The sequence below is a fragment of the Besnoitia besnoiti genome, chromosome II (assembly GCF_002563875.1).
Source record: "Besnoitia besnoiti strain Bb-Ger1 chromosome II, whole genome shotgun sequence".
Classification (NCBI taxonomy): Eukaryota; Apicomplexa; class Conoidasida; order Eucoccidiorida; family Sarcocystidae; genus Besnoitia; species Besnoitia besnoiti.
This window is the reverse complement of record NC_042357.1, coordinates 4,953,593-4,963,566: the sequence shown is the minus strand read 5'-3', so window position 1 is coordinate 4,963,566 and position 9,974 is coordinate 4,953,593. Positions and strand designations below refer to the sequence as shown.

General features: G+C 59.5%; 1 protein-coding gene across 1 annotated transcript; it reads left to right on the top strand.

Moving 5' to 3' along the window:
• Positions 1-2,584: 2,584 nt before the first annotated feature.
• On the top strand, positions 2,585-9,542 carry BESB_040430 (uncharacterized protein; the record flags this gene model as incomplete). The annotated part of the gene is made up of 7 exons (XM_029362629.1): positions 2,585-3,224; positions 3,570-3,673; positions 4,140-5,566; positions 5,939-6,929; positions 7,153-8,067; positions 8,737-9,006; positions 9,495-9,542. 7 exons carry the CDS (start codon positions 2,585-2,587, stop codon positions 9,540-9,542), a joined length of 4,395 nt encoding a protein of 1,464 aa, XP_029221594.1.
• Between the last annotated feature and the right edge of the window lie 432 nt (positions 9,543-9,974).

The window sequence follows — 9,974 nt, the reverse complement described above, 5'->3', positions numbered from 1 at the left end:
TTCAGCAAGAAAAGTGCTGGGGGGAACCGACCGTATCCCGTGGCCTTCTGGCTGTCTCCGTGTCAATCTCCGGTGCTTGACAACTGGATCTGAATGGACGAGCACACGCGATGCACTGGCCTGCGTGGCGGAGACTGACTCCGCAGTGGACTGTGGCAACATCTCTCACAGGATGTGGAGGCACGGATCTGCCTCGCCTAGCTTTGAAAAGAGATGAAAGTCGATTTGACCCCTTTGTCTGCGGCTGTATAGTTCATATTCATGCATACCTCGCTTGTGAGCCTCCCTGTTGAGCGCGCACAGCGCCTGCCAGGATACACATCAGGGATCTTGCTGGCAAGCAAGATTACGCTTCCTTGAGGAAGCATGCCTGCAGGGTCTGACGGTTTCTGCGCCCTAATCGATCGGTGTTCGCATGCATTTGATCCACTGTGCTTACCCGTTCCAGTGTTGAGCGGCTCTGGGGCAAAGTGCTGACGTAAGAAGCTAACCCGCCACGGAGTCCGTGGTGGAGCAGGGCTGGCAGTTGGCCGCGGGAGACGCAGTATGTTTTGCACTGTCTAGTAAAGAGAGTGACTACACGCGGTCGGGCGCCTTGCGCGCTGTTTGCATTTCTAGGGCTTCCGGTAAGGGACCCGGACGCCTGATGGCTAGAATGCAGAGAGAAAAATTCAGTAATGGAACAGCGACCGACCAGCTGCCGGCCCACTGATGCACCGGCTGCCATAGTACGAGGTAGCAGATGTAGGGAACAACTTGCAGTGGTATTACGAAAATGACCCTTTGTCATCCAGGGGGGGCGTTCACTTTCACACTGAAAACCAGCATGCCGGAAAAAGTGCACGCGCCCGTTTTTGCCTTCTCCGAAGCAGTGGCGGTCTTCCATAGAGTAGGCCGATGGGTGGAAGTGTAAGACCATTATGCTGTCTGTCACTTCCTTCGTTGAACGCGAACGATTATTCGCCCTCCGTACTGGCATTATACACCGGTATTCCCCCGTTACCTACCCCAGCAGGTGGCTGCTGAACTTGGCGGTGGCGGGGAAGGCGGGGAGCGGAGGGGGCAAGCTGCGGTGGCGGAAACGTGCGACTTCGCAAACGTGACTGGGCGGGCTGTGTGAGTTGTTCGTCCGTGCGTTCGCCCATGATGCACCATCTTCCGTTTACCTTGTGCTCTCACTCGGAAGTGGCAAGAAACGAGTCACAAGGTCTTCGCTGCGCCTCCATGTGCGTTGCAGATAAAAGCACCTGGCTGTAGCCTAGGGCAGCGGATCAACTTACTCTGGGGACGGCATGCCAGCAGGGGACGAAGCGGAATAGAGGTCTTTCCGTGAGTGTCCACCGTGCGCTGCTTCAAAGCAAACTTCTTTATAACGACAGTAAACCATTTACATCCGTTCCCCCCGACTGTCACCGCCGCGCATATCCTTTAAGCCCTGCTAGTGTGCTCGCAGTATACAAACGACGTGAACTAGATTTGAGGCTCTTCTTCTGAATCCATCTCGCTAGTGCGTAGATGCATGTTTCAGTCCTCCCCAGTTGTTTCCGTGCGCTCGAAGAAAAAAAGGCAGACTTGTTCACTTGCAGGCACTCGATGACCGCACCACGCGCTCAAGTATTCTTCTTCTTTTTACCTAGAGTAAGTTGCGAAAGGTCGTCACAGCTTGTTTTCGATAAAGTTGCTTGGCATCCTTTCACGCGGAGATTTTGCAAGAGAGGATTGCTAACGCTCTGATGATGCAGACGTTGGGAACGCCGTCCTCTCCAGCTCCGGCTCGGACGAGCGCATGCAACGAGCATGCGCTGCCTTTCGAGCTCTTCGATCTCTACTACGATTCATCGACTTTATGAGCGGGAGTTATCGTACCACGTGGCCACGAGCGTCCCTAGTAAAAGCGAAGGAGTTTGGGTGCGTCTTTCGGTGTGCTTTCTAGTCTTTTTGAACCACAGCGAAAACTGCGACCCAGCTTAGCGCGGACTGTCGAGTTTTCTCCTACAGTTTTCCTCTCTTCGTCTCATCAGCTTGGCCAATTTCTACTGTCTCTCTCTTCTTCTTTGAAACGTCGTCGCTCTACAGTCTTCTTACTCTGTTCTTCTCCAGCTTCTTCTCTCGTTCCGCCCTTCTTCTGTGGTGTCTTCTTCCTTCGTATCATTCTTGTCTGTCTCACGTGGTTGGGTATGTGCTTCAGCCGTAGGCGCAGCAGGCACGCGCTTCCTCCCGCTTTCTTACCTCAAACCGTTGCTCGCAGCTCGCCTTTGACTCTCTCTTCTTTGTCGCTGTGCGTCTCCCCCCCTTGGATTCACCCGGTTTCTTGGGCTCCTCCGTGTCGCCCGCCGCGTGGCGGGTGTTCGCGGCGTGGTGTCTGTCTCTTTTCATCGCTACTCTTCTCAACAACCATGCCGTTTCCTGCCGTGTGGCTCCTAGCCTAGAGAACGAACGCGAGCTAAGGGCTGGTTTCGCACGCCTCGTTGGCGTCTGTCCTCCCACCGCGCACAGCATTCCGCCACGCTCTAGGGTTTAGGGTTTAGCTCCTCGTCTGCGTGTTGCCTTTCGCCCTTCGCCGTGTGTCCCCGCGGGCACCAGGATGACCGACCTTCAAGCGACGCCGAGGCCCTCGGCATTTCTAGGAACGCCCTTCTGTCCGCTCTCTCTGGAAGAGTTGTATGAGTCGATTCGCGCGGAGAAGGGTCTGAAAAAACATGAGCAGCCTTCGCTTCCTGCGCTGCTCTCCGCCGCGGCCGCCGCCTCCCGCCGTCACGCCGCTCAGCTCGCCGCGTTTGCGCGTCGCGCGAAACGCGCAGTTTTGGCGAGCCAGCTGCCAGCTGCCCGCCCCGGACCCACAGACATAAGACAAGGCGCCAGGGCAACGCCAGAGGCGCTCGCAGGCGCACAGGGGCAGCTAGCTGCTGCGCCTGCGGCTCGCCGCGCCGGAGACGACCAAGAGGCGGCAGGCGGGAGTGAAGGAGGAGACCGAGCGAGCGAAGCTGAGCAGGACGCGGAGAGGGCAGAGAAGAGGGCGTTGCTGTTGCATGAGGGCGCTCGCCGAGCAGAACGCCTCGCCAATGAGGCTCTTGCTGCAGCTAAAGCCGCAGAATCGAATGCGCAAGTTGGCCTCGAACCCGCGACCTTGTGGGCAACCGATGAGCAGGGGAAGAAGGAGTTCCATGGAGCGTTCAGGGGCGGCTTTTCCGCCGGGTACAGGAACACCGCAGGCTCGGAAGAAGGTAAGCGAAGCGAAGAGAGAGGGGAAGGGGGAGGGTGTCCAAGACCCAGGGAGAGCAGGAAAAGCGCGGGGGGAGGCCACGGGCGCATAGAGGCATGGCAGCGCGAGACAGAGGAAGGTTGAAAGAGCGCGCCATCGAGGCGCGCCAACGAGAGAGATGACGGAGAAGAATGTGTGTGCGAGAGGAAGCGCAGCCGAGCGCGACGCCGAGAGCGGCAGAGTTAACTACACCTTAGGGGCAACGGCAAAGAGAAGGCGTGAGGGAGAGAGCGGGTTCTGAGTGCAAACACGTTGTACGCCGATTGCGCCAGTTGCGTGAATCTGTGTTGTTCATGTTGCCGCGCAGGATGGACTTCACAGAGCTTCCGCTCTTCGCGGCATGACAGACAAATGAACAGAGAGAAAGTCACGCAGCGGCCCGAAGACTTTATGGACGAAGAGGACTTCCAGGTACGCGAGGGGCACTGAAAGGCCATTAACATTAGCAGGAAGCGCACAAAACCCGCTGCGATGTGTGCGTCTCCACGCATGAGCGCCTGACGCCGCATGTGTGTACGTTGAGGCCCTGTGTAGGAAGCAAGATGCGCTCTCTTCCTCTCTCGAAACTCCTGTGCAAATGTTTGCATGCGCCGCGGTGGCTATGGCCGTTCACGCCGGTCCGTGCATCCCGGTTTGCCTCAGATTCTTTACGGTTTGGGGTTGACCGACGCGTATTTGTCTGCATCGGCATAGCTGCCTATGTGTATTTCGTCCACGTGTATTCATGCACTAGGCCACTTTACAGACGCGCGCGATTCGCTCTCCAGCTGTCTGTTTGGTTTCCTGCGTTCCTGCTGGGTCCCGTTCCTCGCTACGCCAGTTTTCCATCCGTGTATCGCCATTTTCGACGATGTGGCTCTTTGCGTTCGCCGCGCAGGAGGTCACAACCCGGCGCGCGCCTGTGTGCTCTGCCCTCTCGCAGCCGCCTCTTGGTCGGCTTCAGCCGTCAACGCAGCTTGTTTCCTCCTCTCCTGTGGAGCGAGATACGGAGGAAGTGGAAGAAGCAGCGCCTGAAGGGCTGCGCGCGGCTGCAGCTGCAAAGGCGAGAGTAGCGAGCGGCCGCGACGGGGCGATGGAGATGGCTGAGGAGGGCTTGCAGGATGACACAGACTTCGCGGGAGGGGCGGCGAGACGCGAGGGGCGCGTCGACGCCTTTTGCCGAGTCACTGGCTGGCTGAAGCACCGCTTCGAGAGGCGCCTGAAGCTACTCAGGAACGCGCTAGAGGCGGAGAGCCGCCGACTCGAAGGCTCGAGAGAGGCAGAGCCGCGGCCTGAGGCGGGGCGGGGGGACAGCGAGCCCAACCGGGTGCTGCAGCGAGGAGAGGCGGACGCCGAAAGACAGCGAGAGGTCGCAGGAAAGAAGGAGAGCGGCCCACAGTTGCCGCCGCACCTCGAGCGACTTCGCCGCCTGCAAAAGAGCGTCGAGGACCTGGGAGAAAGGCGGCGAAAAGAGGCCGAAGCGTGTGCGAGGCAGATGAAAGACGACGCGGACCTCAGCGAGGGCGCCGCATGCAGCGCGCGCATAGGGGACAGAAACGCAGAGCTCTTGAGGGAGAGGAGAAGCGAAGAAGGGGTTGCCAGAGGGAGTTTTTTGGCCGCGAAAACACGAGAACGTGCTTTAGCGCATTCAGCAGGCGCGGCGAACGCGAGTCAAGCCGGCGAGCAGGGCGGGTCGGCGCGTGACCAAGGGCGAGAGGCGCTTTTTCACAGCGAAGACCGCGAGACAACGGCGCGGCTTCTTCACTTACTCTTGGCGGAGGAAGAGAAGGAAAACAAACGACTCGCGGATCTCCACAGAGACGCACAAGAGCTTCTGCTCATCGCTGCCGAAGGCAAAGAGGCGCAGGCTGACCTCCTGAACGCCCCAATGGGCTCGTTTGCGCAGCCTGAAGAAGGCCGGCGCCGGGCCTGTAGACAGACGAGTCTGAGCTCGAGAGACGCTGAGAGCGACGGAGAGCAACCTCGAGTCTCGCCGCAAGCCCTGGAGAGTTTGTCGGCGTCTTGCCCCGGTTCGTCGACTGGAGGCGCCGTTCAGGTGTTTGGCGGGAGCGTGTTGCAACAGCGCGGCGGAGACGATGAACTTTTCTTGGTGGTAGACAGCGACGACGATGGGCAGCGTATATTCGAGTCCTCTAACTACCAGTCCCACAAGCACTTCGCCGAGGTCTCTGGAGACGGCGAAGAAAGAGAAGCAGACACGCTGGAGGGTGGTGGAGAAGAGGGAAGCGAAGAAGAGGCTGCCGACTTTGACATCAGTCGTCTCTTCAATATGGAAAAGAAACAGCAAACAGTCATAAGTGCTTGGTAGGCGAATGACGACGGAACACAAAGTTCGTCAAGCAATGGCGCTGCTAGAGTCTTCTTCTCCCTTCCGTGCAAGATAGGATGACTCTTTTTCACACGCCCAGCAAACCGTATACCGTATAGCAATTTATGTCAATACGTATGCATCGCGCCCTGTAGTCGCTTATACCTATACATGGATGAATGCATGTGATCGCGGTACGTACAATAAACTGTAGGTGTATATATATACACTTCTTTCATCTCGTTTTGCGTGTATCTGAGCACTGCGAAGTTCTCCATTCATCTACTCCATCTTGCCCCTGACGGATTTTTGATCCGGCCTGCGCGGCGATACGTTTATCTCTCTTTCTTTGGTTTCCTCCCCCGCAGGTTCATTCCTCGGTCGCCGCCACCTCGGTTCGACGGCGTGTATAGACCGCCTCCTCCCCCGTCGTTTTCTTCCTCGGTTCTCTGGGAGCCTCCTTCTGCGCTAGCTTCTCCGGCACGGCCGGGCGTGGCGCAGCTCCCGCCCGCGAGGCGCGCGGCTCTGCTGGAGTCGGGCGAGCAGATGCGCGCGGATTCGGCCCCGGAGAGCCCGGACGCGGCGGGCGGCGGGCGCAGTGGCAAAGGCGACGCAGGGCTGGATCGAGACGGCGCTCGGGAAGGCGCTCGGGAGGGACGCGAGGGGCAACATGCAGAGAGACGCTCGCGCTGGGAGCGCCGGCGCTCGAGGCGCAGTTGGGGAGTGCTGGCGAGCGAGTACGCGGCCGAAAAGGGAGACGCAGAGCCGGAAATGCGGCAGCGGGGGGCGCCTTCCGACGCCGTGGAGCCGACGGGCGATCCTCCGCGGGCTCTTTCGCGCCCGACGCAGCCGCCGGGCCTGCCCCCGCCGTTCGTGTACCCCCGGCCGTCGGGCGCCGCCGCGGTGCCTCCGCCTCTCTCTGCAGCTCCTCTTTCCGCAGCGGTGCCTGCGCCTCCGGGACGCGAGCTGCCGCTGTGGCAAGGCGTGCCAGAGGAAGAAAAGCAGAGAATTCTGTGTCGGTTGTTCGGAGACGGAGACGAGAAGGCGGGGGGGAGCGCGGCTGCTGGCGCGAGCGCGAGAGAGACAGAGTCCGCCAACAACCGGAAAACCTTCTTCGCGTGGAGCCGCGTGAGGCGAAAACTGCCGCAGTGGACTCGCGAGGGCGAGCTCTACCCGCAGGCGGCGCACCTGGAGCAACACCAGAAGCACCAGCTTCAAAAGAGAAAACAGGAAGAACTCGAGAGGCAGTGGAACGCGCTGCAGAGGCAAATCCGCGACGTGGGCGCAGACATCGAAGTGGTTATCAAAGAAAACCCGGGAAAACGCATGCGGTGGAAATTGTTCGTCGAAGAAAGCGAGGTAAGAGCTCGGCTTTCCACGTCTGTATGGGGGAGAGAGTGAGGAAGCACGGAGCTGTTGACAAGGCGTGTTCACGGCATCTTCTTATAGGTACACAAAATAACTCTCGATAATATATATATGCATATATTTATTCGTATATGTGTTTGGAGCGAGCTGGAGCGCCATTTTCGAGTCCGCACGGGTGTGCTGCGTCTGGGTGTGGCGTCGTTCCTTCTCGCAGCGCGAAGAGGCCGCAGCAGAACGCCAGCAAGCAGAAGCGTTTTCTCCGCTCTCTGGGGCGCCGTCTGTGCAGTCTCTCCCTCCGCTCTCGACTTCCCCTCAGCCCGTCTCTGCGTCTCCGCCTGCGTCCGCGCCTGCTCCTTCGTCGGCGCTCTCCGCCGCGGAGGATGAGAGCGAAGCGAAGGAGTTCCTTGCCTGGCGCCGTCGGCTGGCGCTGCTGCGGGCGCAGCTGCGCGAGACACGCCGGGCGGCGGCGGCATGCGCGGCGGAGGCGTGGCAGGAAGGCACGTTTGGCGCTTCGCTGGGCGAGCGGGCGTTCGCGGCGGGCTTCCTCGACGACGTCCGCGGAGCCGAGACCCCATCGGAGAAAGGCCCACCGGCCGAAGCCGGAGGGACAGCGCCGAAGCCGGAGGGACAGCGCCGAAGCCGGAGGGACAGAGCCGAAGCCGGAGGGACAGCGCCGATGCCGGAGGGACAGCGCTGCGACGGCGCTGCGAGACTCGGGAAGGAGGCGGAGACGACGGTGGCAGAGCGCGCGGAGAGGACAGGCAGGGCCTCGGGCGATGGGTCGGCCGACTTCCAGAGAAGCGAAGAACGAGGGGAAGATGAGGGAGATGCCCAGGGCGGCGGGCTCGAGAGGCCCGACGAGGCCCTAGGCGGTTTCAGGCGGCGAGAGGGGCGGAGACGGCGCGAGACGCACGGAAACGAGGAGGAGGCTGAGGAGAGGGGGAAGCGCAGAAGGCGAGAGGGCGACGGCTGCGAAGAGCGCAAAGACGAGGGAGGCGAGGAAGCGCGCGGGACGCTCACACTGGAGAAAATGCTGCCGCTGTTGAAGTCGAGGCGAACAACCGCCAACTGGGCGCCGAATCCAACGCTCTGCCACCGACTAGGGATTCCGAACCGCTGGGCAAGAATGGTGAGTGACTCGTCTCCCTGCATTCGAGTTCGCCGAAGCGTCTCTCTGTTTCTTAAGGGATGTGTGTTAGAGAGCGCGCAGCCACCTTGCTACCGACCTTTCGAATCCAAACGGCAGCTCTCCGGGCGAACAGTGTCTTCCTGCAAGCCTCGCATTCGCCTTTGTATGTCCTGTGTCCTCATGCTGTCCTCGGCGTTGCTTAGACTGCTGCTGAGTGCTTTTCTCAGCGCGCTCTAGTTTGATCGATCTCTGCGTCCTGGGCGTCGGGCTTTGTGCCCCTCCGTGGTTTTTTCTCCGTATGTCTTATCCTTCTTGGGCTGCACAGCGTCTGGGGTGTTCATGTGAAGGGCAGTTGCTTCCTCTCTCTGCAGACTACAAGTCTTTCCACCCCGTAGGCGTTTGAGAAATGCTCACTCTGTTCATATGCAGAAGACCCTCGGAAAAGTCGAGCAAAATGCGGCTTCGGTTGCGTTCCATTCAGGGTTTTTTTTGTGTGTCTTTGGTTCACGCGTTAGGCGCGACACCCATTTCTGGTTGTCGGCGTCGCTGGGCCTTCTGCGTTGCCAGGCTCCTCTCGCGCTTCTGGACTGCCAAAGTTTGCACTCCACTCACTTGAGTCTGGCTGTTCGCAGCTCTTCTTGTCGTTTTCTGTCTCTTGTCCTCTCCCAGCCTTGCGTCGACGATTGCCAGCCGCAGCAGCTTCCCAAGGGCGGCGACTTCGTCTTCTCAGAGAGTGACAGGGACGAGACGACTTGGTCTTCGCTCGCTGCGTCATCAATTGCGCAAGATCAAACGACGCGCGGAGAGCTGCCGACAAGCTGCGGCGCATCCACTACTGGGCCTGCGCTGGAGCCTGTCGCAGCTGCGGTATCTTGGGAGGCAGCCATGGAGGCGTTTGATACAGGCGAAACGCGCCCCCCGCTCGCGGATCTCTTCAAAGTAAAAAGCAAACTGAAAGCCGCAGTTTTTGCGCCGTGGTTCAGTCAGCTGAGAACATGGAGCCGCATGCATGTATACATATATGTATATATATTTATTATTTGGGGGGGGTTAGCCATAAACTGAGCTCAGTTCTAAGTGTCCGAACTCTCCGCAACTGAGCACCGTGCATACACTTATTTATATTTATATGCGTAATTGGCTCAACACAAGCGATGGCATAGATTCCGTCCGCCTGCGTTAGCAACGGAAGCCGGTTGGGTGGGCGTTTGAGCGCGACGGGGAAAGGGGGACTCTGGAGAAGTTTTTTGGCAAATCCCCTTGAGAGAATGTTGAACGGAAATGGCTGAGACATGAAGCTGCAAAAACGGCAGAGGAGACGGATAGTTGAAACTCTTGCCTTCACGCTGGTCGCATGCGGTTGCATGTGGCGAGTATCTACCTGCCTCAGTTCGAGATTTCCGGTGTGTGTCGGCGTCGCGCTGCAGGCTGTGTTCGACGAAGACCCCAGCGACAGCAGCGAGGAAGACGACTGAGCGAAGACTGATCGCGGCGAGCGCGCGGAGAGCTCAAGTGGCAACGCAAACGCGGCGCCCACAACTTGTGCATCCTCGGCAGGCGGCGCTAGAAAGGAGTCTCCTCTCGCGCTGCGCAGAGGGAGACGTCTTCCGCGCAAACCCGTGCCAGGAAACAGCGACAGCAGGCCGCGCGTGAGGCTCCGGATGCGAGGCTCTAGAGAGTCTGCACGTGGAAAGGCCGGGAGACAGACAAGGCGGAAGTCGATCCGGGAGCGAGACGTACTTTTGGGAAGGTCGCACGCTCAAACCCGCGAGGCGCGACGCGCTGCCATTTACCTCCTGGACTGTGAGCGGACATCCAGGCGTGTGAGTCAGACGGAGGATACCGACGGGGATCAACACAGGAACAATTCAATAACATGCGAGTAATGAGCCGATATAGAGGTGCTG